This window comes from Gossypium hirsutum, chromosome A05, assembly GCF_007990345.1.
Source record: "Gossypium hirsutum isolate 1008001.06 chromosome A05, Gossypium_hirsutum_v2.1, whole genome shotgun sequence".
In the NCBI taxonomy this organism is placed as follows: domain Eukaryota; kingdom Viridiplantae; phylum Streptophyta; class Magnoliopsida; order Malvales; family Malvaceae; genus Gossypium; species Gossypium hirsutum.
The window spans coordinates 1,264,141-1,292,105 of NC_053428.1; the positions used below are offsets into that span (position 1 = coordinate 1,264,141).

The 27,965-nt window shown below is 33.0% G+C and overlaps 4 protein-coding genes across 17 annotated transcripts; 2 read left to right on the forward strand and 2 right to left on the reverse strand.

Annotated features, from left to right (window-relative positions):
• Window positions 1-932: 932 nt before the first annotated feature.
• LOC107907280 (E3 ubiquitin-protein ligase At1g12760) lies at window positions 933-4,801 on the forward strand. Of its 7 annotated transcripts, none has more exons than XM_041112732.1 (6): window positions 937-1,217; window positions 1,363-1,482; window positions 2,399-3,220; window positions 3,333-3,458; window positions 3,540-3,831; window positions 4,232-4,801. In XM_041112732.1, the coding sequence occupies exons 3-6, from the start codon at window positions 2,568-2,570 to the stop codon at window positions 4,307-4,309; spliced, it is 1,149 nt and encodes a 382-aa protein (XP_040968666.1). In that variant the 5' UTR covers window positions 937-1,217; window positions 1,363-1,482; window positions 2,399-2,567; the 3' UTR covers window positions 4,310-4,801. The 7 variants fall into 7 exon arrangements, with proteins under 7 accessions (XP_016690073.1, XP_040968666.1, XP_016690074.1 ...); XM_016834585.2 differs by having other exon boundaries at window positions 4,272-4,801; XM_016834586.2 differs by having other exon boundaries at window positions 2,444-3,220; window positions 4,272-4,801.
• A 1,609-nt stretch (window positions 4,802-6,410) lies between these two features.
• Window positions 6,411-12,156, forward strand: LOC107902842 (uncharacterized). Its single transcript, XM_041112734.1, has 5 exons — window positions 6,411-6,663; window positions 7,252-9,558; window positions 10,189-10,309; window positions 10,981-11,040; window positions 11,123-12,156. Exons 2-5 carry the CDS (start codon window positions 7,289-7,291, stop codon window positions 12,056-12,058), a joined length of 3,387 nt encoding a protein of 1,128 aa, XP_040968668.1. The 5' UTR covers window positions 6,411-6,663; window positions 7,252-7,288; the 3' UTR covers window positions 12,059-12,156.
• Window positions 12,157-12,349: 193 nt separating this feature from the next.
• Window positions 12,350-15,724, reverse strand: LOC107907281 (dnaJ homolog subfamily B member 4). 2 transcript variants are annotated; one of them, XM_016834589.2, is made up of 4 exons: window positions 15,408-15,664; window positions 15,143-15,321; window positions 13,725-14,128; window positions 12,350-13,207 (listed from the first exon to the last, which is right to left on the reverse strand). In XM_016834589.2, the coding sequence occupies exons 2-4, from the start codon at window positions 15,305-15,307 to the stop codon at window positions 12,763-12,765; spliced, it is 1,014 nt and encodes a 337-aa protein (XP_016690078.1). In that variant the 5' UTR covers window positions 15,308-15,321; window positions 15,408-15,664; the 3' UTR covers window positions 12,350-12,762. The 2 variants fall into 2 exon arrangements, with proteins under 2 accessions (XP_016690078.1, XP_040968669.1); XM_041112735.1 differs by having other exon boundaries at window positions 15,143-15,724.
• An 8,646-nt stretch (window positions 15,725-24,370) lies between these two features.
• On the reverse strand, window positions 24,371-26,763 carry LOC107903294 (polyadenylate-binding protein-interacting protein 5). 7 transcript variants are annotated; one of them, XM_041112738.1, is made up of 3 exons: window positions 26,652-26,763; window positions 25,549-25,943; window positions 24,371-24,780 (listed from the first exon to the last, which is right to left on the reverse strand). In XM_041112738.1, the coding sequence occupies exons 2-3, from the start codon at window positions 25,933-25,935 to the stop codon at window positions 24,607-24,609; spliced, it is 561 nt and encodes a 186-aa protein (XP_040968672.1). In that variant the 5' UTR covers window positions 25,936-25,943; window positions 26,652-26,763; the 3' UTR covers window positions 24,371-24,606. The 7 variants fall into 7 exon arrangements, with proteins under 7 accessions (XP_040968672.1, XP_040968673.1, XP_040968671.1 ...); XM_041112739.1 differs by having other exon boundaries at window positions 25,549-25,956; window positions 26,652-26,736; XM_041112737.1 differs by having other exon boundaries at window positions 26,541-26,697.
• Between the last annotated feature and the right edge of the window lie 1,202 nt (window positions 26,764-27,965).

Consider the following 27,965-nt stretch of genomic DNA (forward strand, 5'->3'; position numbering starts at 1 on the left):
TTGGTTGATGGATAACTTGTACAGTTGAGCCCAATTACTGCTTGCCTGCTTGTATTAGATGGACAACTCTATGATTTAGGATAAGTGAAAAACAACAACAAAGTTTTAATTCAGCGGCCGAATTTAATATTGGTGTGGGATTGTGGGTTCAAATTTGTTAACTTTTTTCCTTCCATGCACTCAAATAGGTAAATTTATTATGGAGTTGTTTGTATTAAGAATTATTATATTTTATTTTTGGATATAAATTTATATATGATAATATGTATGTCATATATATTTTAAGATTAAAAAAATTAATGGGTTTAGTAGTTATTATTTTATTAGGATTAAATTTTTTAAATTTAAAAAAATATAAAAATTAAAAAATAAATAAATTAAAGTATAAAAATTAAATTCATAATTTATGCATAATACAAGGACTAATAATATAAATTAAAATTTTTGTATAAAAAACTTAAAATATTTATTTTATATTATATTTTCAAATTATCAACTTGAAAAATTAATTATATTGCGTCAAAAAGTTATAAAAAAGACAAGAGAAATACAAAAGTTGAAGAGAAAAAAAAAGTTAAAATATGACACAAGTTTTTTAAATTTAAAAAAAATTAAAATTTAATTTATATATTTTAGATATTAAAATTCAAGTCTAATTATTAATATGTTAAAAATTTTAATTAAATTCAAGTTTATTATATGCTATTTTTTAATTATATTGTATTATGTGAGTATTTTTATTTTAAAATATCATATAATAAATTTAATAAAAAATTAACAGCGTTAAATTTAAAATTTAAAATACGAAAAATAGAGAAATTAAAAAGTATAAAGATTGATGAGATATATAAAAAAGAAAAAGGAAAAAGCAATCAAAGTAGTATTTGAAAAATTTTAAGATAAAAAACAAAGGGAAGAGGTAGTCTTATTATGGTATTATTCCAAAGATACTTACCCAAGCAAATGAAGGAGGTCCAATCCTGACACTGTAGTCTTATTATTACATCTCAGTAGAAGAAAAAAAAAACTCTAAAAATAGCAAAAAGACGCGCTATCACGTCACGCGCCATTTCTAATGCTGAAGAAGGCACCATCATCATATCATTGTTGTCGTCTCATTTACTAACTCAACGTCGTCACTCGTTTCTTCTTCTCCGTTTCACTTCTGGGCTTCAAACAGTCTGAAATCTAACTTTCCCCAGTTCAATTCCTTTCCGGTATGATTTTCTCTGTATGTTTGCCTTCTTTGTTTCATTCATTTATATTTGATTGTTTTTTTTTTAATTATTGTTGCTTTAGATTGAACTTTTGTTACTCTTGGGAGGTTCTTTGAGTGAGGATTGGTGATATTTTGTTTCCCAGGTTTCAAATTGATAGTTTTTGAATATTAGTCAACGCTTCACTTTGTACGGCTCAAAAAGGGGGGGGGGCATAGAGATTCGTGTTGATCGAGGAACCGAGTTTATTTGTTTAAGGGGCAAGGTATTGATTCGATCTCAAGAGCGGTTGCTAATTGGCTTCAATTTGAATAGATTTTTAAGTAGTACATAAATTTGAGCTTGTTATAGGAATGGGGTTTCCCACTTTTGATTTTTTTGAAGAAGAAAACAAGAAAGAGAACTGATAGGAATAAGAAATTTTATACAACTAAAGGAAGTGTAATAGTCACCCTCGAGTTTATCACCACCATTTTGGTTTTCCTTGCCTTTTTATAGGGTGGGTGGATGCCGCCGGTGTGACGGCTTGGGGGTGGGGTGTTGCTATGGTGAATAGTCCTTGAACCTAAGTTAAGAGTGAAGTTGTTACCGATGTTATGTTAGTTAAGATTTTTGAAAGAACTTGATTTGGCTTTTCCTCATCTCCACTTTTTTTTTTTTGAGCCGAAATTTCAAATGAGCAATGGATATGTATTGCTTAAACCTGAATTCCACCCTTAAACTTCTTGTTTGTCATAAGAAAGTGTCTGACGCCTTTGCTCGGTTAAGGGTCCTCTAGTGCAAGGATTTAAGGCAAATCCACTTTGACATTATGTTGGTGTGCAGTTTGATTATAATAGGAGAGTGCGAATATCTGCAATAAGGCTTCTAAACATTATTGATTGTATCAGTTTTATTATGGGACAAATTATACTTTGATTATATATGTTTCCCTTTTCATTTATTAACTAGGTTTTGAAAGCCCAAGGGAGCCAAGCCTTTTTATTAGTTCTCTTGATGGGGACTTATGTTCTTTTCTTTTTTTTGGATATTGTGGGTTCTTATTATAAAAACAATAGGTTCAATAATTTTGCCTTTTCATTTTGATTTATTCTTAGCAACTATTGTATATTAGTGTCCCGAAGGGCTAGAAAATGTTGATATTTTTTTGTTCTGATTTAGTAACATTTTTTGTTCGCAAGGGAACAATTGTTAATATATCTATCTTATGGTGGCAAATAATTAAGTCAATCATCAGAACTTGACAAATACGAGGGACAAAAGTGCTCATTGTTTCGGCACAGTTAACAAAGTGGTACATACACAAGGTTTCTATGCTTTCGTCATTTCCGGTTGTGTTGGTGATCTTAGATGGATGTTTGCTCTTTGGAACTGCATTCCGAAAATCAAACTGAGACCTGTCCATTGTTAATGGAGCGATCAGACAACTTTAGTGAACATGCTATTGACATACTGACGAGTAGTGATACTTCATCAAACTTGTCTCGTGAAACAACTTCGAATGGTTTGGATGTCTTCCAGCGTGAAGACAGACTTTCTAGTAGTACAAGAGTGATAGGTTCTCAACCTTCAACATCTTCTTCCAATGGCACAAACTCAAGAACCCCTTCTGTCGTCAGGAGAGGGGAAGCCCGTCGCCGTCGGAGTCCATTGAATTCTGGTTTGTGGATTTCTATTGAACTAGTTCTTACAGTGAGCCAGATTGTAGCATCTGTTATTGTCCTGGCTTTGTCAAGGAATGAGCATCCCCGTACTCCGTTGTTTGCATGGATTGTGGGTTATGCTTCTGGATGTGTAGCAACCCTCCCTCTTCTTTATTGGCGTTATCGGCATCGTAACCAGGCTTCTGAGCAAGACTCAGCTCAACATCGCAACACTTCACGCATTAATGTCCCTGCCGGACCCTTTTCTCTCTCTGTCACTAGGACTACTGATGGGGCTGATCATCATAATGCAACTACAAATAGTAGAGGTGGTCAAAGTGCAGGAGTTTCAAGTGCAAGGTATAATTTACTTATTGTTAGTCTGAAATGACATACAAGTGCATGGTATAAGCTTTCTTTTTTCTGGCAACAATACCAGTTAGTTGCTGATCAGCTGGTTGTTATCCTGCAGAATTAAGGCACTAGTTGAATACTTCAAAATGGTTTTAGATTGCTTCTTTGCTGTTTGGTTTGTGGTTGGCAATGTCTGGATCTTTGGTGGGCATTCATCTGCCAATGAGGCTCCTAACATGTACAGGTACACGGGCCTAGTGGCATTTTTTGTGTTTAACTTTGATTTATACCTTTTTCTGAGAGTTTATCCTTTTTTGGCTTGCAGGTTATGTATAGTTTTTCTTGCGATTAGTTGTATTGGATATGCAATGCCCTTCATTCTATGTGCCACGATCTGCTGTTGCCTGCCTTGTATTATTTCTGTCCTTGGGTTTAGAGAGGACCTATCACAGACCAGAGGTGCCACGTCCGAATCCATAAATGCTTTACCTACTTACAAGTTCAAGGTGAAGAAAAGTAGAAATGGTGATGGTAGGGAAATAAACTTGGGTGCCGGAGAAGGTGGTGTTGTGGCTGCCGGAACCGAAAAGGAACGTGTCATCTCTGGAGAAGATGCAGTGAGTGTTTCTTTTGATTATTGTTTACACAATTCAGTTACATGTCTCACGGGTCCGGTAAATAAAAAGCACAGATCTCTCTTTGCATATTTTGAGTTGAATTTCATAATTGAAGGTATAATAGACGATGTGTCAGCATATTTAATATTTAACATATACATTTTCCTCTGATTTATTCAACTATTTTGAGCACATCATATTATTTGGGTTCTGAAACAGCGCAGCTTTGTTAAGTTGTGATCCCAGACGACCAAATAAGACTATGCACTGTTTGATTCTGCGGTACCATAGTAGCTCAGTTAAAGATGTGATGATGTTTAGAAATTTACTTGGGACTGATCGATGAGACCTTATAGTCTGCTGGTTTGCTTTTTCTTTTTGTGAATATTTTCGTCTTCAGATACATACTGATACAACGGCACTGCTGGGATTTTATACAGATCTGCTGCATTTGTTTGGCGAAATACGCAAACAATGATGAGTTAAGGGAGTTGCCATGTTCTCATTTCATGCACAAGGAATGTGTTGACAAATGGCTTAAGATCAATGCTTCCTGCCCTCTTTGCAAGAGCGAGGTTGGTGAGAACTTACTGGACGCAATCTCGGGTACAAGTGCCACCATCTTGAGTTCTCTCTCTGGACCGAATGATAACCAGCGACGAGGAGAGAGGAGGACTGGTAACGGTTATACCAGCTCCAGCTCCAGCTCCAGCTCCATGTTTTAATATTATAATGATGATGTAATAAAAAAATAGAGTAGTATGATACATTTAATGCTTTGGAATTGCAAGGTGTCTATGGTGATTGCATGAATCACTTTTGTTAAATGAAATTTGATTAGCGACATAATTGATATATAGATATATTGCAGAATTGGCAAAAATTTCTGGTTTTTGCATTTAAAGGTAATTGTAATTTGTATTGTGGGCTTAGGAAGTAATGAGAAAATTGAAGAATCTTTTGAACTTTTCCTCATAGTCTTCCCTGCTTGGTAGATTTTCTTCATTTTTCTGACTTCAAAGCAATGAAAAATGTATAATTTTAAGGGACATCCGCTCATCAATTTTTTGTTTTTGGAAAAGTATATTGATTATGATAATCTAATTTACCTTTACTGTAGCCTATAGGTAGTATTATGATGTAAACAAAATGCATGTATATGATGAAAAATATCAATTAATTTTAAGCTCGGATGTGAAGATTAAAGGTGTCAAATGGTTCGCATTAGGCTAGGCGCTTAGTGGCCCAGTTTTAAAAAAACTTCAAGTCTAGATTCCTTTTTAGACTCTACCATTCAAAAAATCTGTTTTACTATTACAAAATTAAAAAATATTTTTAGTTGGCATTTTATATTTTTTATAATTAAATTTAAATTTTTATTATTTAAATTGAATTCTCAGTTTGAGATGTAAAAATCTTTCTTTAAGCCTGGCATAATTCGCATCGAGTGGGATACTCCGCCTTTGAATAGGTCTAATGAAGATCATTCAATCATTTATTTACCGTATATATAATGGGAATAATTGGTTTGGTTTTAAATTTCTATTTCATAAATAGAAGAATTAAGTACTGAAAATAATAATTGTTGAAAAATTAAGGGTAGAAAATTTATATACTAAATTTAAGTTATAAAATTATTTGATATATTACTTAAAATAAATTAGTTACGAAATACAATCAGATTTTAGATAAATAAATATTTTAAATTAAAAAAATAAATAATTTTTACATTTTATCTTTAATTTTAAAAGATTTACAAAAAAATAAAATTTTAAGCGTAAAGTTTTTAATGGATAATTTAATATTAAATTAATTCAAAATATTCTCCAAAGTGATAAGTAGTTGTTATCTACTTATTATTTTCCATACTTTTTTACAAAATAGTTCTATCAAATTATTTTTATTTTAGATTATCAAGTTTGTGTAAAAAATTAAGTCATTGAAAATATTAATTTTTAATTGAATTAATTTTTTCAATGGTCTAACAATCAATATTTAAAAAAATAAAAAAAATAAACCACAGACTCTTACCATAAGAAAATTCACCTATAATACAATATATCTATTTTATTTTTTTTTTGAAATTATATCAATTTAAAATTTTCTTAAATAAAAAAATGATAGTAATAAATTCTAGTTAGTATTAGTGTAGGTAAATCATTCAAATAAAAATAATTCATAGAATTGACGAATAATAAAAGATTATTATATTATAAACATTTTTAGTAAAAATAAGAAAATTAAATATAAAAATTTAAAATTTAAAATTAAAACAGTGTCAAGTATATTATTTATTTATGAACTGATATGTGAATTTTAAATTTTTTTTATGCAAGTTTATCAATGTTTGAGGGTGGATTTGGATCTGAAAATGTAATCTATGATTGAATCTATTTAAGAACTGGGCAGCTCAACGTTAGCTTGGACCCGATTTACATAGAAGCTATACATAGGGGGGCAGAAAATAACAATGGGCCAGAAATTAATAAGTCTACGTGTCAATCTAATAATCCGTCTCTAGAATGTAGTAGCACTTCCATTTTATCGATTTCACACGAAATAAAAGAAAAACATAAGACTTGTAAAAGGAAAAAAAAAAAAAAAACTTCTATTCTACTATAATGAAGTATACGTATTGCTTTTTTTCTTTTTAAATGTTATTTATTATTTATTATTATCTGTTTTTATTTATTTAGGGTTCACAAATTCTTCGCAACCAACCAAACAAACTCTTCAAAGCCTCCCACAAGCTTTCATCGAACTCTTTACCCTCATTTTATCTTTATAGCCGTCTCTCTCTCTCTCTCTCTCAGTTCTGCTCTCTCGATCGAGGTAAGCTTTCTAACTTCAAGATTCTAGATCTTCTATTTCATTAATTACTTTCTTTTTTTAAAAGGAAATTGTAGTTACTTGTTTGATTTAGGGCTTGTGATTAGAATACGTTTCTGTGTTTTGGATGTTTAGTCTTTTTCATTATCCGTTTCTTTTATGTTTCTGGACTTTGCACGACTTTTTTCCCCTATTTTTTAGTTTTCCCTAGAATTACTAGTTTTTTCCCTTTATTTTTGCTAAATCTGGCTTTTTTATGTGAGACCTAATCTCGGTTAGTTCGATTTTGTGCTTTAATTCATAGAATTCGATTATGATTCTTTGTACCTATTTTCTAATTTTTGGACTTGGCTAATAATCGATCGAGTATTTTCGTTAAGTTAAAGTTATATGCATATTCAGCTATCTTTTTTTTTCCTCTTTGGATTGTTTTAATATTTTGGGGAAGTTTAATCACTATTTCATATATTCCTTAAATTTTGGAGCTTGATCTGCATGTTTATTCTTTTGTTTCATCGAGAATTGAGCGTCTGAACTTGTGAACATGATTTGATAGTATGATAATGTTCTGTTTGCTATTTTACCATGCAGTTATAGTTGTATATGTATTCTATGGTGACGGTCTAGCATGTCCAACGATCTGGTATCTCAGCAGTTGTCGATGCCTGGTAACCAAATGGCTCGGCTAGAATCAATTTCCAGCAAAATGGATGCATCTATGTCCGTGGGATTGATGGGATTTGGGATCAATGAATCTTTACAGCACCAGATACCTTCAAATATGCCTATTGGACAGATGGGATCCATATCAAATGGTCTTGGGTCGCAGTTTTCCTCGATGCCGAACCAGCAAGGCGGAAACATCGAATCTCAAACATACACTCAGCTACCACAACAGCAGCAAGGTGGTAACATCAAATCCCAAACATATACTCAACTACCACAACAGCAGCAAGGTGGAAACGTTGAATACCAAACATATACTCAGCTGCCACAACAACAGCAAGGAGGAAACATTGAATCCCAAACTTATACTCAGCTACAACAACAGGAGCAAGGTGGAAACATTGAATCCCAAACATATACTCAGCCTCCACAACAGTACTTAATGGCTAATAAGCAAGTAGGAAAAATGACTCCCACAATGTTGGATAGCCCAAGGCCCCATCAATTATCAACTTTGAACAAGCGCAAAGCCCCAATGGAACCAATTTCTCCTAATTCTATTCCACAAAAGTTATCTTTGCCAAACAAACGAGTGGCACAAACGGAACACAGGCCTTGGCTGCAACCAATGTCTGCACCTAGTCAAAGTCCTGTACAGATGCAGTCAGTTTCCAACTCACCAGGTTCACAGCTTTCTCCAGCATCTAATAAGAGATTGGTTCCAAGTAAATCAGGGTCATCAGCTCCAAGGAATCAGCCTGCACAGACGCGCCCGTCACCAAGGGTTCAGGCGGAGTCATCTGAATCTGTGAGGTCCAAGATGCGGGAGTCTTTAGCTGGTGCACTAGCCTTGGTATCTCAGCAGCAAGGTGAAAATGCAACACCGGAGAAGAATTCCAATGGTGAAGCCATGGGTTCCCCATTGAAGCGAGAAGAGGGTTCTCACCCTGTTGATTCTGGTTCTGGTAATTCAGATGCTGTTCACTCTATATCTGCAGAACCTCAGGGGATAATGCGCTCCAATCAGGGTAGTTCTACTGATGGAAATAATAGTGATACTACGCAAACTTTGCAATATGATAGGCAGCAATTACAATCGAGCAATCTGTTACCCGATGAGGATGTTCCATTTAGTGACAACATTTTTGCTAGAGATGAACTTTTACAGGGAAATGGCCTTTCTTGGGTATTAGAACCTGAAATAGACATGGCAAGGAAAAAGGAATTGGAAATGGATGGAAAACAAATCCCAGATAATGAAAACGTTGAAAAAAATGAATTAGAGCAATTATTACCATCTCCAGAGGAGTTGGCATATCAAATTGAAGCAGAACTCTTTAAACTATTTGGAGGTGTGAATAAAAAGTATAAGGAGAAGGGTAGGTCTCTATTGTTTAATTTAAAGGATCGTAACAACCCTGAACTCAGGGAAAGAGTTGTGTCTGGCGAAATTCCCCCAGAGCGATTATGTTCAATGAGTGCTGAGGAGCTGGCTTCTAAAGAGCTTTCACAGTGGCGACAAGCCAAAGCTGAAGAGCTTGCTCAAATGGTAATTTTGCCTGATGTAGAAGTTGATATTAGGCGCCTGGTGAGGAAAACACATAAGGGTGAATTTCAAGTAGAGGTTGAACAAACTGACAGTTCTTCAGTGGAAGTTTCTGCTGGAACTTCAGTTACTCGGCGACCTAAAACTGATGCAAAACAAGCTCCTAGGAATAATAAAACTGTTGCAAAGGAACATGAATCAAATGCCGTAGGTGAAAAAAATAAGCTAGAAGACCCAAATCTTACCATTACCATTCCTTCAAGTGAGGGTCCTGATCCAATGCAAGGGTTGATGGGAGAAGATGAATTGAAGGATGCGGATTTTCTTCCTCCAATTGTTTCCCTTGATGAGTTCATGCAATCTCTTGATTCAGAGCCACCATTTGAGAATTTACCTGGTGATGCTGGAAAGGCAACATCCACTTCTGACAAGGACGATTCAGAAGCTGGATATGACTCAAAGTCTTCTGGTCGAGCTTCACAAGATCCTCCTGAAACTGTGCCTGATAAACCCGTAAACACTGGTTCAAGTAATCTGAAATCTGATTCAGATGTCAAGCCGAATGACACTACTACGAAAACAGAAACTGTAGCTTCTGTAGCCACTTTGAAGGGTGAACGTGTCTGGGAAGGGATGCTGCAGCTGAATGTCTCATCCATGACTTCTGTTGTTTGTCTTTTTAAGAGGTAAGTTGTAGAAGCTATGCAAGGCTATGTTGACCTTGGAACTTTTTACTGATTATAATTTGTTATCGATCCCTTTTGCCTATTTCTGTTTGTATATGTCCTTGTTTGTATGTTATTATCTGGGATGCTCGTTTTTGTATATTGGTATGGGAGCAGGCATGTCTTTATCTATCTTGTGCTTTTTTGTTGAGAAGGCAGGGCTTAAGTTTAGTTTGTTTACTTTGATGGTGGAAGTTGTGGAGTTTGCAATGTCATAAATAATATCCTAGTTTTTTAATGTCTGAACCATAGGTAGGGTAGATGTGATAGATTTTAAACCTTATTTCTACATTAGTTGACCAAGCTAAGTATTTTCTTGAACAATTTCAAAGAACAATTCTTCACGAAGCGGGGATGAGCACTTTATGTTGGCTGCTTGGAGAAAGCATATCCCTTCTAGGTTGAAATTTTTGATAAATTTGTGGTAGACCCAGTATCCTTTGGTCTGTGTTACCTATATTGCTATGGTCGTGTTTTTTCACTTGCCGAGTAATTATCTATGACTCTTAATGTGAGTTAGAAGGAGATTACTAATTTATTATTAAGATTTTTGTGGCGTGCATAGTAACGATCCAATTATTCCTGGTGCAGTGGTGAAAAAACTAGCACAAAGGATTGGCCTAGCCTTGTTGAAATCAAGGGCAGAGTTAGACTTGAAGCGTTCGAGAGGTTCCTCCAAGAGCTTCCAATGTCCCGGAGTCGGGCTGTTATGGTATCTCAAGTTCATTTAAATTGTAGTGAATTCCTGTACTGCTATATTGTTTCCCAAAAGAGAATTGTGGGAACAAGAACTTCTTTTATCCCATTTTTTTGTCTTCAATTTTTTTATTTTTGTTAGTATAGGGTTAAATTTCATTTATGGAATTTTGATAAGCTTTTTGGTCGCTGGGAAAATATCATACTTAAGGCAAAAATTGAAAAGACCAAAGAGATGGGACTTGAACAAAATTTGTAGTTTTGATTTGAACAAGAAACACATGGAGATGAAAAGATTCCATCTTCATTATAGGGACTCATCTGATTGACGTTGCATTCAAATTCTTGTTTGAGCGATGAATATCTGGGGAAAATAATAAAACTTCGCTCAAATACAAAAGAAATCCACAGGAAAATGATTCAAGGCACAATTGTCGCCAATATCTCCAATTTATATCCTTTGGAAGAGATCAAGATGTGAAATATTGCTTAAACTCCCAAGTCCCAACATAAAAATAATAGTTTCTATAACTATTGATATCCTCGAAAAAACTACATATAACTCGGTTTATTTATTTATTTACTCGGGGAAGGGGGATGTAGTTTTCTTTTGTTTTTGGTTAATACTTGCCTTAAATCGTCAGTTAACTCGTTAGACTGATGTATATCTTTGTTGATGTTTTGCAGGTGGTGCATGTTGTATGCAAAGAGGGAGCAACCGAGAGTGATCATGCGAGCCTTGTTGAGGTAAAGAATTAACAGAACATGTTTTATGTTGCTTAGTTTTATTTCTTCAATGTGATATTTAATTTAATTTAAAATTGTGCAGGCGGCTGATTCATATATTTTGGATGAGAGAGTGGGTTTTGCTGAACCTGGCGCTGGTGTTGAAATTTATTTTTGCCCTCCATACACGAAAACACTTGAAATGGTGACCAGGATCCTACCAAAGGATCAACCTCAGCCTCTTAATGCTATTGATAATGGTCTAATTGGTGTTGTTGTATGGAGAAGAGCTCAATTAATTTCACCCAACTCAACTTCACACCATAAACATAACACCAAAAAGCAACAGCACTTCACTTCTAGTTCTAGGAAACCTCACGATAAGGATGATGCTATTTCTAATGTGAATTCTAATTTCCTATCAAAAACCCATGTCGGACCTCCTCTCCATTCTTTACCTCCTCCTGATGATGATGATGATGATGATGTACCCCCGGGATTTGGCCCTGCTGCATCCCGGGATGAGGATGATCTACCTGAGTTCAATTTCTCTGGTGGCTCGAACCCATCAGGGCCAAAATACCCTGCTGGATACCAATCCCAGCGAGTAGGGATGGCTCCTCATTTACATTCTCAAACACCATCTCGTCCTGTTGATCAAATGAGGGAGCTGATACAAAAGTATGGGCAACCAAATAGTAATGCACCCGTAGGGGTTCCGATCCAACAGTGGAATGATGATGATGACGATGATGATATACCTGAATGGCAGCCTCAAACATCCCAACAGCAGCATCTGCAGCCTCCACCAAGCAAGGTTCGTCGTTTTCAACAGCCCATGCATGCACCTCAGCAGTTACCCCATCAGGCATTACCAGCTATGCATGTTCAAGGTCAACAGGGAAATTGGTGGGTTCCTCCACCTGGTTCTCCTTCCCCAGGTCAACCATTTGTTAATGGAGCGCAATTTTACGGAGCGACAGTAGGAACTGGGCAACCTGCCTGGCGAAAAGATGCTCCCAATAGTAGGGGCTTTTAGTTCTAAGTTCCAACTTTTTTGTAAATCCAGCGTTTATGTAGCTGTTTTATTTAGCTGCGCCCCAGCTTTTGTATCCTTCTATAAATCTTTTTTCATTACATAGCTTCTTTATTTAAATTATAGTATTATAGACAATATTAGTTGTTTTTCATGCAAGCTTGAAAATATTTGTGGTTCGTCTCTATGTTTTGTTTGATATTGATCATTCAAATTATACCCATTTCTCTGATATTTGTTATCAGGGGGATGTTTAACACTCATAAGTTATGAAACTCAAGTTCAAACATGGAATTGATAATAACCTATACAAATCTATATATTACCACTTCTAAGAGTTACAGTTACAAATATAGAAAAATAACTGCACGTTACACTGTTGCATATCAAATCTCAACCCACATCTCTCAAGAATATAAGAATTACACAACAATAGATGAGAAAGAAAGATAACAAAGAACCAAAAAGAAAATATTAGGCTAAGGGTGTAACTTTTTCTGGGGGTGTTAGTAGATATATTTTGATTGTTTAAGGTTTAGTACACTGCTGCAAAGGTGATCCCGCAGTCAAACTATTATACATAGGCAAGGCAACTCTCTGTTTGAAGAACAAAGATGGTACACGTCAATGGCAATATCAAAGACAGCTTTGGGGTTTTAGTTCAGTCTGACAAATAACGCGGCTTGGCCGGTGCATGTGAAATATTCCTACTTCACCCCCACTAGAGCTCGTTTCAGTCCTTCTCTTTGCTCTGGTGTCAACTTTGTAGGGAACTTCACCTCAAATTTGATCCTAAGATCACCCCTATTACCTGTCTCCTTTGCAATTGGCATTCCTTCCCTAGCAATGACGAGCTCATAACCTGGGCTGATAATATCGGTCACAGGCAACGACAAGTTACGACCATCGAGAGTAACCAGATTTACTGTTGTACCCCCAAGTGCCTCTGCTAGTAACACCCTTTGGTTAACGACAAGGTCGTTGCCATCTCTTTTGTATAAATCATGGGGTTTCTCATCAATTACGAATACAAGATCTGCTGGAAGCTGATTTGGCTGCTCATTTCCTTTATCCGGGAATGTTATCTTTGTTCCTTTTTTCCACCCCGGCTTCACATCAACGGTTAATATCTCTGATTCCTGTACTTGTCGCCTGTACGGTCTCAACTTATTATTATTATTCAATCAGCAGGATAAAGATTCCATTTCAAGAATCAGTAAAATGCAATGGCAGCCAGTTAATCAAGGCCAAAATATCCGAATTCAATTAACAGATTTCAGCATGAAAATGAAATACATGCATGGAAAAGAAAATGCCACAAAGCATGAAAGAATTAAACTCATCAGCCATCATAAGATTTTGAAAACATTTTTTCCCCTTTCTTCTTCCCTCTCTAGGTCAACAAAAATGTATATTTTGACTGTCAACTTGCGGGAACTAAATTATGTAAAGATGTTTCCATCTATGGTAAAAAGTTTCAACTAACTTGATTAAGAATTTCATTAGTTCCATCCTTGGTAATGCAGCATAGGATTGCAATAGCAGATCATGCATACGATTGCTCAAAACTTGAGAATCGTTAATGATGACATAGACTATAAAATGTAGGCAATTATGGAAAATTAAAATCAGAGAGCAGTCTTTCACTGTAGGAGATGCATATACATACCCTGCAGCATTGACAACAGTTCTAGAAATCTTCATCTTCCTAGTTGATCCAGTGTACAGCTCCTCAAGGCTGCAAGGCAATTTACTCTCAACTGGGGGAGGTTTCCTGGGTGCAGTTGCTTCATTGTGACTTCGAAAAATGTTGTCAGTCGAATTAAATCCTCCAAACTTTGCTCCATCAGAGTGGAATCTAGCAGACCTAGTAGGTCCTGATGACCCCAACCCGAAAGGACTACTTCCAAAGAACTCTGCGAAGATGTCCTCTGCATTCCTAGGATTAAACCCATTTGGCCCACCGGTGCCCTTTCCGAAAGGCGGCCTGCTGCTGCCTGGTGGTGGCATGTCTTTCAATCCTTCTTCACCATACTGATCATAAACTGCTCGCTTTTGAGGGTCACTCAAGACCTGAATCAAAAAATTTAGTTAATTTTCCATTGACATCTCAACTTTTTGATTTAAAAGCAAATCCCAGTATATGAAAGACAACATAATTATGAATAGAAACCTGTTCTAGGATATCTAATGTGACTAAATTGATCAGATTAACTTGATACACAGACATTGGACTATCAGAAGCTATAACAGTTCTAGAAAGAAATGTCAGGCTCATAATCACATGATCAAATCCCTCCTCCATTCTAATTAATATAGAACACAGAAATTGGTTTATACAACTTGGTTCAATTATAATAACAATCTAAGCCATGAAGAAAGAGAAAGAATAACATAGTAGCTGAAAACCCTAGTCCGGTTAGGATTAGGATTAAACTTTTTGTATGTTCGAGAAACCTTTGAACTACGGAATAGTCAAAGAAACAAAGCCTTAAAGAGCTTTAACAAGACTTCCGGTAGCAGCAGCACTATTGTTTGAGAACAATATCCAGAGGCCAAAAAGAAATTAAATTCTAAACAAATTCATAAAGCTGAACTAAATGATCCCGGAGGAATAATAGTCTAAAGAAAGACATTTAATTAATCAATCTGTCCCATTCAAGAACACCGTAGTTAGCTTAACAATCTCAAAAGAGATTTAAAGCTGCTAAGTCTTCATGTCACATAATATAATTTCTGCAAATGGATTAAATTCCCATGTTATGCCTCTTTTCTACTACCATTCATTAAATTCTTGCTGTAAGCTCTAATTCCATTTGCTGACCAAGAAAGCAATAGCAATAGATATTACATGTGTAATACTATATAATAGCAATCCTTTTTAACATTCATTCCTTCATTCTAACAGCCTCTTCCTCAGCTCAAACAAGAGTCAAAATCATTTAATTTCCTTCAAGGCAAATACCAAAGTCGAGTAACTTAGAACAAATTCCATTATTACCTGTTTTTTTTCTTTATTCTACCATTAATTAACAATTAAAGAGAGAAGCAAAATAAGGAAACTGATTTGGAAAGAAAAAGACTTGCCTCATAGGCTTCAGAGATCTGCTTGAATTTGGTTTCTGCTTCTTTTTTATCATTAGGGTTCTTGTCAGGATGCCATTTCATTGCCAATTTCCTGTATGATTTCTTTAGATCATCATCTGTTGCATTCTTCTCCACCTTCAATACATTATAATAATCCACCCCCATTGTTCTTTTATCCCCTTCACAATTTAATTCAAATCCTAAAAATCATCAAAATCTTTTAACAAATTTAACAAAAACCCAGATCAGAAAAACAAAAACCAACCTTTTTTAAAAACAAAATCCTGCAAAGCAAGATCTATTTAAGTGTTCCGAAATCGGAACATGAAAAATGGAGAATTTGACTGCAGAAAGCATTAACATTGTCGAATCAAATACTCACGTTATTAAACAAAGAAAAGAAAGAAAAGAGAGAGAGAGAGAGAGAGAGAGAGAGAATGGTGGAAGGGGTGGAAGAGATTGGTGTTTCTCTCAAAGGGTGAATGTGCCTGCATTTATTTGGTTAAAATTTAAGACCGTGTTTGTGGGAAGACTCCAGTCCTACAACACAACAAAATACTAACGGAAACTAAAACCAACGTCAGTCAAATTGCTGTTTGGTTGGTCTTAAAAAGTATACATATACATAATCTATCGTACTACTTTTTTATAAAATGAAATTCCTTTCCCAACCCCAAAAAAACAAAGATAAACTACACGTTATTGAATTATTTAAAATTTTTTATTTAAGTTATTTGAGTTTTAAAATTAATAAAGTATAATCTTTTCAATTTGTATTTTTATATTAATTAAAAACATTTTTTCCCCTCTTGTAATTCAAAATCTTCTCATGATGTAATTTTGAATATCACAAAACTGTGAATAAAAATTCAAACAATTCTTTTTATCTCTAACATTAATTGTGAGATCGATTTAGATCTAAAATATATTTTTTTACTCGTCAATAAGTATTAATTTATCGTAGTGATTGTTGTTTGGATAAAAAATTTTAGTGACTTAAAAGAAATTTTTTAAATAACTCAACGATTTAAATAAAAAAATTTAAATAATTAAATGATTATTTTATAAATTTTTGTGGGTAAATAACTAAAACAAACTAATAATTCAGTTATCTTAAATGTAATTTATTCTAAAAATATTTATATTTATATATATATTTTGTTGGCTGTTGCTAGGAAATCGTGGTTTGCATTATGCAATAAAATGTGCCGCATAAATACAAATGTAAAGCTTTAACTGAAGGGAGTGTTCGAATGCAGCTGCACAATGGGACATATTAAATATTATTATTATTATTAATTGAAGGGGCAGCCAGCGCCAACAGAATTGAACCTTCCTTTGCCGTTTTTCAAGGACTACTCAAAAGCCAGACTGAAGATTTGAAAAGTGGAAAACGTTGTTGTCAAATGCCAACTTGACAATAATAATTTTCCCTTTAATTAGTAGTACTCTTAATCGGATTTTTCGTAAAAGATTTTGATATCGATTTCTTGTAAATAAAGAAAAAAAGAATAAATTCACCAAAAAAAAGAAAAAAAACGAATAATCCATATTTCATTATGTTAAGTATCTTAATTAAATTATTATCCAGTTCTGAGTAGAAATAATTAACATTTATGAGATAGCAATTATTATCAAAGAAGATTGACTGTTAAATCATAAGAGTTGAATTCTGTTATGATTTGCTATAAAAGTATAGTGTTACTTAAAAAGTTGATGCATTTTGTATCACATAATAATCAATGCCATTAACATTGAAACCGGAATCTGGATTTGAAACTTCTATTTGAATTAGACTTACATTTCCAAGTAAGATTAACTCGAAGCTCAAGTAAATGTCACATAACAGTATTTGTTGAATATATATCAAAGTATCACATAGATAATTATATTAAAAGTAAGGTTGTATTTTTTTTATTAATAAATAAATTAATTAATTTTTGTATGTTATATTTGATGACAAACAAATATATGTACGAATGTGGTGAAATTTATTAAATTTTATTCATCGAATGTGTCAATTATCAAGTGTAGAAAATCAGTCAATTTGCGACTACTTTTTGGATGGGATACATGTATTTTTGGATTGAGATGTTTTCATAGCGTTTGAAAACCTATCTCTTAGCTTAGAAACATATTGTGAGTTATTCGATTTCAAGTTTGGAGCTCCAATTATGACTGTTTTAGTGAAGACCGCGCAAGAAGAATTTCTAGACAGGATTTTTACAAAAATTACGATTTTCGAGCTTTTAATTCGAGTTTAAATCATATTAGATTCTATTTTTTAGGCATAATTTTTATTAGATATGAGTCCAATATTATATTTAGCAGTTTAATGTTTCTTTGTCAAAAAGAAAATTTAGGCATAATTTTTTAGGGTTCTATAACACCTTTAACCCCAACCCGTCGCTGGAATAGGGTTACGAGACATTACCGAAATTAAACGCTAATAACGAACAACACCGAGTCATAAATCTATATTTCAATTTAAAATTTCTCAAATTCCACCTTTAAGTCCTTAATATGGACCTACGAGACCCAAAATATACTTAGGAAGTGATTTGGGATTAAGCCGGGAACTTTAGAAACTTTTCCTTGAGAATAGGGGCACACGCCCGTGTGGCCTGGGACATACCCGTGTGGCCTGCCAGTAGGGCTCCCATGTCGTGGGGCCCGCCCGTGGGCAGATCTGACTTTCTCACACGGCCGTGGGACTAACTTGTGGGCAATTCTGACTTTACCACATGGCCTGGGCACACACCCATGTGACTTGGCCGTGTGAAAACATGAATTTTCACCATTTTAAAGCTATTTTCTCATATCAAATGTAACAACCTAATTTTCAGTGGTGTCAGAACAGTGATTTGAGATCACTAAATCCGAAAAATGAGTAGGAAATATTATTAATTTAGTGAGTATAAGTTAAATGTGAAGTTAGGAAAAATTTTGAAATAGTGAATAGTGTACTAAAAATAAATACTAAAATAATTAAAATCGAAAACGAGGTATCGAGACCTCAGAAATTTTAAATCGAGCCATAAATATTTTTATAAATATTTATGGAGTATTAATAAGTTAGTATTAAAGTTTCATCAAGAAAATTTAAAGTTCTGATAGTTAATTGAACAAAAAGGACTAAATTGTATCAAATGTAAAATTATGGGAAATGATTAAATAGCTTAATGATAAAAGAAAGAGGGTTTAAAAGGTAAATAGACCCAAGGTCTATTTGGGCTGGACGGCAAGAGCATGAAATCAGCAAGAAAATAAGGAGAATTAAGGGCAAATTTGGAAAATTGAAAATTTTACTTAATAAAGCTAGGACTAAAGTGAAATTATCTAGATTTCTCTTTATTTTTATGCATTCTCATCAGAAAAAACGCCATGGAAGAGTTCCCTTAAGCTGGTTTTTCATATTTTTACTTCAAGTAAGTTCAATTCTTGATTATTTCTTGAAATTTTTGTGTTTTTATGATTTTTACAACTGGGTCCACTTGTTGACTTCATTAGTTTTTGATTCTATGAAAGAAATTGAAAGTTGATATGAATATGTGCTGGAAGTATATGATGATTTGGCATGTAATTAGAGCTTCAAATTGTTTATATGCTGATTTTTTTAAAAGAGTTGAATAGAAAGTGAATGTTTGGGACCTAATTGTAAAAGAGTTTGAAGTTAGAGTTTTATGTGGAAATTATGAATTTCAATAGTTATGAAATAACTTATAATGTCTAGAAAAAGTATTAATTGAAAAAATTATCCTAATTGAGGGGTTAATTGAGCAAGGACTGAATTGTATGAATTGTGAAATTTGGGGCAAAATAGAAATTAACATTTTGCACTAAAACTGTTTTGGACAGCATCAGTAGTCTAACTTTGAAAAATCACCAAAAATTTTATAAATGGAATTAGAGGATGAATAAAATATGAAATTAAAGCTTATTGAGTCTAGTTTCTTATAGAAGAAATGATGTAAGCAATGGAATTGTAAATCATGAGATATGATGAATTTTATGAGATAAGGTCAGAATGATTTCGGGTTCCCCTGTTCTGACTTTGTAAAATCATAAAAAATTGGATAAAAATAAGTATGGAATTAAATTTATATGTTTAGAATCCTGAATGAGTCTATTTTCAAGAGAAATAAGCGAGGACATCATTTGAATCCTGTACAAGAAGATAATTAATTTTTAGTGAAGAAGGGTCAGAACTGTCAGACAGCAGAACAGGGGAGACTTCAATGAATAAACTGTATTAATTGGCCCAACGAAAATTATGAAATTTTTATGGTAAGAAGACATATGAGTCTAGTTTCTGGGAAAATTTATGGATCTTAATTTTGAGTTCTGTAGCTCAAGATAAAAATAATTTAGTGACTATGACACAAATGGACAGCTTGAATATTCACATAAGTAGATAGTGAAAATTATGGATAATGTTACCTACAAGTGTGTTGTTTATACTAAGGATGTGGATGGAGAGAAGGAGGAGGAAAAATATACATATATATATATGAATGACTCGTGTATAAATTGATCACATGCCCGATTATAATCGATAAATTTTGAATTAGAAATGATATAATAATTTATTTGGAATATTTATTATGAAATTATGATTATCATTATAATATAAAAATTGAACTTGTGAGTTTATATGGCTAAAATTTTAGTGATTATTTGTTAATTTTATGAATTTCATGATGTGTTATTTCATATGTATTGATGATAAAATCGTGAATAATGTAAAAGCATGAAAATTGAATAAATGATCAAATTGAGCATTTCAGTTCAGTGACAAGATGAATTGAAGGAAAAGACCATGGTTGGACCATGGCAACAAGTGATAAGTGATAGCTTCGGCTACACTTATCTGATCAAGGAAAAGTGAAAGTGATAAGTGATAGCTTCGGCTACACTTATCTGATCAATGACAAATGACAAGTGAAAAGTGGTAGCTTCAGCTACTTGATCAGTGAAAAGTGGTAGCTCCGGCTACCTAATCAGTGAAAAGTGGTAGCTCCGGCTACCTGATCAGTGAAAAGTGGTAGTACCGGCTACCTGATCAGTGAATAGTGGTAGCTTCGGCTACAAGTGACAAGTGATTTCCGTACAAGACCATATCTGGGATATGGCATCGGTGTGATATATGCTACTGTATAAGACCATATCTGGGATATGGCATCAGTGAGATATGGGATTCGTGTAAGACCATAGCTGGGCTATGGCATCGATATGTGATATGTGATTACGTGTGAGACCATAGCTGGGCTATGGCATCGATATATGAATATGTGTAAGACCATAGCTGGGCTATGGCATCATTGTGTGAAGATGTGTAAGACCATAGTTGAACTATGGCATCGAGAAAACGAAGTACTCAATTCCGCAAGATGTTCACTAATTTGAAGAAGTTTGGTAAGTATTACATGGAATTATGCGACATAAGGAAATATGAGTTGATGAGACATAAGCATAAAACTTGGTTGATGAATGAGTTCATTTGTGATTATGTATTTCTACGCTTTGAGTGTATTATCCGTATGAATTGGTATTCCAAATGAGTTAATGAGAAAACTTCTAGTATGAAATAATCTGAGTTCGAAATGAAATATCATGAAAATATACTTGAAATACATTGGTATGTCTTGTATATGCTATTTGAATTCATAAATGTAGAAAGTAAATGTATGTGGAAATATGAGATAATGATATCTGTACATGGAATTTATTGATGAATACGTACATCTAAATTTATATGATAGATTTTAGTGAACATTGAAATTGGGCTCAATAAGTGATTTGGCAATTTAAATCGTGATTGGTAGGAAGATTAATGAATTGCATATTTATGAATTGTTACACGTATTTGTCTGAAATACTAGGAAGTGGTGGTAACTGATACATGGAAATATGAAACTATGATATATATAAAAACATGGAATATGTTTGATAAATGTGTTCATTCATAATTATGGAATTATGTACCTCATGTGTACTATTTGCATAAAGATGATATTTCAAATACTTTGGTGAATAAAGCTTAAATATGAAATAGTATGAAATCGAAACAAATTGTTATGAAAATGTATTTAAATTATCTGTAAGTGTTTCGTGCTTCTCGATAATGCCTTGTACTCTATTCCGGCGACGGATACGGGTAAGGGGTGTTACATCAAACACATCTAATTCATGCCCAATACATTGACTTATAAATCTTGATCAAATAACATTCATCTATTCATTTCAAATACTTTTTAAAAGTTACAAATTACTTATACCCAAAACATAAATATATTAAAGTGACTAAAACAAAACTAATACATGCCACATTTCCAAAAGATAGATTCATCACTAGAAACTAAGCTGAGGTCAGGATTGACTCGGATGCTGCACCAAACTTCAACTTTACCTAGCCTGCGTATGGAAACAAACCGTATGCTGAGTATTGGAAATACTCAGTGGTATTACCATAATTCAAATTAAAGCAAATAAAAAAAATATCATAAACATGCATAGATAATTAACAAATTATACATATAATTCATACCAAGTTATCATATTTCCATTGTATCATTTTCATTATTTGATTCAATATTTCATCAATAAGATTACCAACTATTCATGAACCTTTGGTTCATCTTTCAATCACAAATAAATATCCAATTCACATTCAAATATGAAAAATTCATGAACCTTGGTTTTAAGCCTTCAATCTCATAGCACAAATTGTATTTCTCATTTCATCTTATAATATCACTTTCTCATTTTATTCAATAATTTAATTTATCAATTTCATTTAATTTTTCTCTTCACATATATTTCCCCTATTAACATCACTCGGACTTTGGAGGATACACGGATCCAACCAAACACAACAGAGTGGTGGCCAACGCCTCATCGGATAGTTCAAAGCAAATAAGTGATGACCAACGTCTCATCGGCTAAGCCGAAGCAAAGTGGCGACCAACGCCTCATTGAATCTATCCGAAGTAAATATGACACACCAAGTGTCTCATCGACTCGAGGTCGAAAAATCCCTGAACTCTTCCTATCCTATGGCATGCCAACTATATCCACCCTAGCCCGACTAGTTAATAGGGTATTGAAATCACATATTCATATCACTTTCACTTTCACTTTTAGTTGATCATAATCCTTCGAATTCAAATCTATCGCAATAACAATTCAATCACAATTTCAAATTCACCAAAAATCATTATACAATTCAATTTCACACATGTATACATTCATCAATCAAATCCAATTCTCATTCAATTCAAATATCACTACTTACCTCAATTTCATTTTTCATGCACATATATTGAAATTAAACATTTAATAATAAATAACTTGAATTAAGGTAATACAAACCGATATTTTCTTGAGCTACTCCTCGATCACTTTTTCCTTTCCCTTCGCATTCAACGTCTCGGTTACCTTGTTTGCTACTAAAATTAGAATAATTATAATTAATTAATAACACACTTATTTTATAGAAAATAATAACTTTCCATGCAACTTTAACCTAAATCCCAAATTTGTGCTAACTATTTTCATCTTCTTCCTTTTTATAATTCATATTATTTCCTTATTCAATTTCCATCAAAACTTTAATATAACCATCAAACTTTTATCATTTTTCCATAATTTTAAATTTCTATCAATTTAGTCCCTATAACACAAAACTTATAATCTTGTTTACAATTCAATCCTTTAATCTATTTAAATCAAAATTTCTATCAATTAAACTCCTAATTTCATCATTAGTTCAACATAAACCCCACTTAAAAGTCTATCATCTTTCAATATTTTCACACAAATTCAAAAGTATTCAACTTTAGAACTTCAAAAACATCAAAATCACTAAGAAAGAGACTTAATTGACTTACCAATTTAACTTCCAAGCTTTCAAATCCTAATTTCTCCTTTTTCTTTTCTTTTCTTTTCTTTTCTTTTCTTCTTTCTTTCTTTCTATTTCGTTTCTTCCCTGTTTCTTTTTCTTGTTTTTCTTTCTTTTATTTATTCTTTATTTCATTTTATTTCTTTCATTTACTAAATTAATAATTAATAATAAAATATCTAATTAATACAAATAAAAATACTAAATGTGTATTCATACACACATGTACACATGTAATATTTCATCACCATACATTTGTCATTATCTCAATTAATTGATGATAATAATAATAATAATAATAATAAGTAAATATCTTTTGCTTAATTTATAAGTAAATTTATATATTATATACACTTGTACTAATAATTTAAATATACATGTATTTATTTTCTAACTTGCACATTTCACTAATTTAGTTTAATTACTAATTTAATTCTTTATCCTTTCTCTATTCTATGATTAAACTTTTATGCTCTATTCAATTTAATCCTTTCTACTAATTACTTCTAATTAAAAATAAATTCACTTAATTGAAATCTAATTCAACTTACAACTAACTTTGTAAATATTTTTTTTATAAATATTTACGAACTCATTTTCCTAAGACGGAAGCCCTAAACTCGTTTTTCTGGTGCCCGTAAAATATGGGTCGTTACATATTCAGTGATATGAGTTCTATTTTTTAGGCATAATTTTTATCATATATGAGTTTCATTATATATGAGAGTTCAAGTGATTCAAAATGTGTATCGAAGTTAAGAATCTCCAAACGCTATGAAGATATCTCAATCCAAGAATGTTTGATCCTATCCAAAAAGTCATTGCAAGTCGACTAATTTTCCAAATTTAAAAATTGACAGCTTCAGTTAATAAAATTTAATAAATTTCATCTCATTTGTGCATATATCACAAACTATGTAAAAAGATCAATTGTTAACAATAAAAATAATCAAACAGATACATGTGGTGTACCACGTGTACCTTATGCATACATATAAGGACTAATTTTAACAATAAAAATAGATGAAATTTTTAACAAAAAAATTAGTTTACTCTTTGATCTTACGTACACGAACTAATTTGACCATTCTTTTAGTAGAGAGTAAAATACAATCTTATTCTTTTAGTAGAGAGTAAAATACAATCTTACTTCTAATATAAGTTATTATAGTATATAGAGAAAATGAACCCCAAGCAAAGGCATAAACAAAACAAATACTCTTCCATCGCCAAACAAATGTAGAAAAAGTTGAGCGACCAAGATGTGACCCCAACAGCTAAAGCTATCAAAAGATGGTTAAGACCTAAATCATAATAATACACCAATATCAACAAATGTGAATCATTTTTCATTTCTGATGAAAACTATGATTTGATTTGCATGTAAACTGCCACTTTCAGCAAACAAATGTTATAGCATGCAACTATACATCCAATGTTAAATCCTTCAAGCGTTAAAAGCAAAGTACTACATTTCTCAACCTTGAAGAAGAACCCTACTTGTGTACACTTCTTATCCACTGAGACATACAACTAAAACTAGAAACACTGAAACCCCTTCTGATTATGTCAGTCGGGAGGTAACAACTGATTCTGTAGAGCCTGATGAAGATGCGCCGGTTTCACCTGCCACATTCTTCAGTTTAAGAGCACCACAGTTTGCTGAAGAGATAGATTCAGAGACATCACCGATATCCAATGTGTCGAGAAGAGTGTCAGAGGACTCAACAGTGTACATCTAACAAAGAGAACTATCCAGTGTACATGAATACCGAAATAAGGGCAAAAGGGTGCATTTTTTAATCCCAACCAAAAACTAATTCAAGAATCAATATCTCAAATACTCCAGAAATCACTTCCAATGAAACCAAGGAAAGAACTTGTCGTACAATGAGTAAACAAGAAGCAAGCAGCATGAGGAAAACATCCTATCCCCAATATTCAAATTAGGATACATTATTAATGGCATTATAGAATAGGTAAATTTCCAAACAAATTTATATGAACAAGATAACACTAATATACAACCCTCAGTTATAATATATTCAACTGAAAGTGAGGTGAATAAAAACAATAAAAGCGTCTGAGGGTATACGATCCATAAGAACAAATATGTAGGGAAATCATTGACATAAATCAATGTAGAAAATCATATGAAAGTTCAAAAGGCGGGAGACAAAAACAGGTGGAAAAACAAATGAAGAAAAACTATGGTTATGCTGAAATAGGCCTGAATGCAGACTAACATCCTTAACTCTTTGATATCATACTGTTAAAAACAAGTGAAATATGTTACCCACAACATCAGAAAATTATTCGTAAATTCAATTACTTCACTACTAGCACTTTCATAGAGGGACATTTGGAAATCTGCAGGATGGAACAGCAAGAGGAGCTAATAATATAGGAAACACTCGAGATGAAAATAATATAGAAAACGAATCCAGCAAGACCACTCAGACAATCAAGTTATATAAATTATAAAATAAAGATAGGCAAAATTTACCTCAAGTTGGTTCAGCATGTCAATAGTGGCTTCTAAGTCTCCATTATTAGCCATGTAGACATCCAGAACAGAGTCATTGGACAAACCGGGGAACATCATGCGAAGATACTCCAAATCCATGTCGAATTCCTCATCCATAATCTGCTCGCCACTCATTTCACCCTGATTTTGCATCAAAGAACCATGACCAGGGTCGCTTTTCAGTGCAACCGGGTGGTTTCCAATGCCAGGGATTGCAGATTCAAGTGAAGCATTGCTACGTGAGGAAGGATCAAACCAAGCAGACTCATTTCCAGGCTTAATATCTTTAGCTATGGAACCCTCCCTTTTGGCAAGTGGTATGTATGATGCTGCATAGGGATTCAACGAAGAAACCTCTGGCTTCATTCTCTTTGCTGGAGAAGAATACTAATCATTTTAGCCCCCCATAACATAAAAACACAACTTAAATTAGAGTACTAGGCAAAATCATTCATTTTTTAAAAGAACAACCCAGAAAAATGAAAATCTAATTGCAAAAACAGCATACTGAACGAAAATGAATATGAGCAAGTCTAATCGTAACAAGATAAAACACACACAAAAAAGAAAAAGAAAAAAATGATTGCAAATTGGAATAAACTGTGACTTTTCTTGCATTGATAGGATCATTCTGGGTTTCTGTTTAACATGTAACTAAGCATCGAATACCTGTCACGCAATTAAAACAAAATAAACTCCATGTACACAAGTTGCTGTTCTTCAAATAATCATAACAATAATCATCTAAAAACGAAGTAGATAACTCAATTATTCAAAAAGAATTAAGAAGTGGAAAATTACCAATCACAAGGTGGGAAAAATACTTAAATTCTTGGAATGTTTTAAATTGAATTTTATCAAGAAAGTAAGGAAAATTCCCTTTAAACTTTCAGGTCTTTGATTCCATGAGGGTCGTAAAGATCAACCAATGAGAAAACAACCAAAATCAAAGACTAGTAGGAAATTTTTACCGAAAATTAAAGCAAAAACTCCAGCAAAAGAGAAGAAGAAACAAAAGATTCCGTGTTTCGATGAAGTTTATATGATCAGAAAACGAAAAACTAATTTGAAACAGAAATTACCAGAATACACTAAGCGGTTGAAGATCGTTTGAAAAAGAAAAGGATTTGGAGCGATTTGCGATTAAAATTAAGTATTTAAATAATTAGATTGTTTTCTTTAAAGTAAATAATTGATTGTTATTTATTTATTTTTATAGCTTTTTTTTATTATTAGAATAGTAAACAATCATTTTTTCTTTCATTATGACAAAATAGTTTTTTCATTATTTTTTACTAGAATGGAACATTAACTATGTGATGAAACATGAAATGAAAAATAAAAATATATATTTATCATAAAAGAAAAATAAGACAAAAATTATATGGAGTTTTTTATATTAAGAGTTAAATTACATTTTATACTCTCAATTAAAAAATAGTAAATTAACCCTTATACTTTAGATCAAAGTACATATTGGTCCTTCTGTTAAAAATTTCTATCTACTTCTACGGTTAATAGAGGTGTGCATGCCGCCCCGCCCGGCCCGGCCTGAAGGTCCACCCGAAAAATGGGAGGGTTTGGGTAAAAATATAGGCCCGAAAAACGGGCTTAGACAAAAAACGAGGCCCGTTTAGAAAATGGGCCGGGCCTCGGGTAAGATTTTTTTGGCCCGAGCCCGGCCCGGCCTGGCCCGATTTTAATATTAAATTATTTTAAAAAAATTTTATTTTTAATTTTAAATAACTTTAGTACTTTTACTTTAATTTTTTTGTTGTTTTGATGTTATTTTGATATTGTAAAACTTTTGTTATTAATATAATTTAATTCTTAATTTAGTTTTAATTTGTTTCAATTTTTCAATTTTAATATAATTACTTTTTATTATATTTTTAATTTATGTATTATTTTAATAATTATTTTAGTCCCATTATTTATTTATTTTTTGTTTTAATATTTATTTTTATGTTTTAAATGTATTTGATTTATTATATTTTAAAGTTTTTTATTTAATAAAAAAAGCAAAAAAAAATTTTAATATGACCGGGCCGGGCTCGGGCCTACCATTTTTTTCTCGGGCCGGGCTTGGACAAATTTTTAGGCTCATATTTCGGGCCGGGCTGGGCCCGGGCCTTGAAAACGGACCAAAATTTTTTATGGGCCCGGCCCGGCCCATGCACACCTCTAAGTCGGTTAAGAATAGTCCTTGTTTCTATCAAAAAAGAATTGATCTTTATATTCAGAAAGAGGTATACGTGACACGCAACACGGAACATGTAAATATTTGGTAATTCTGTCAGCCATGCTAGTTTTTAACAGTAGAAATGAATAATTTTTTAACAAAAAAATTAATTTACCCTTTAATTTAATAAACAAGATTAAATTACCATTTTTTG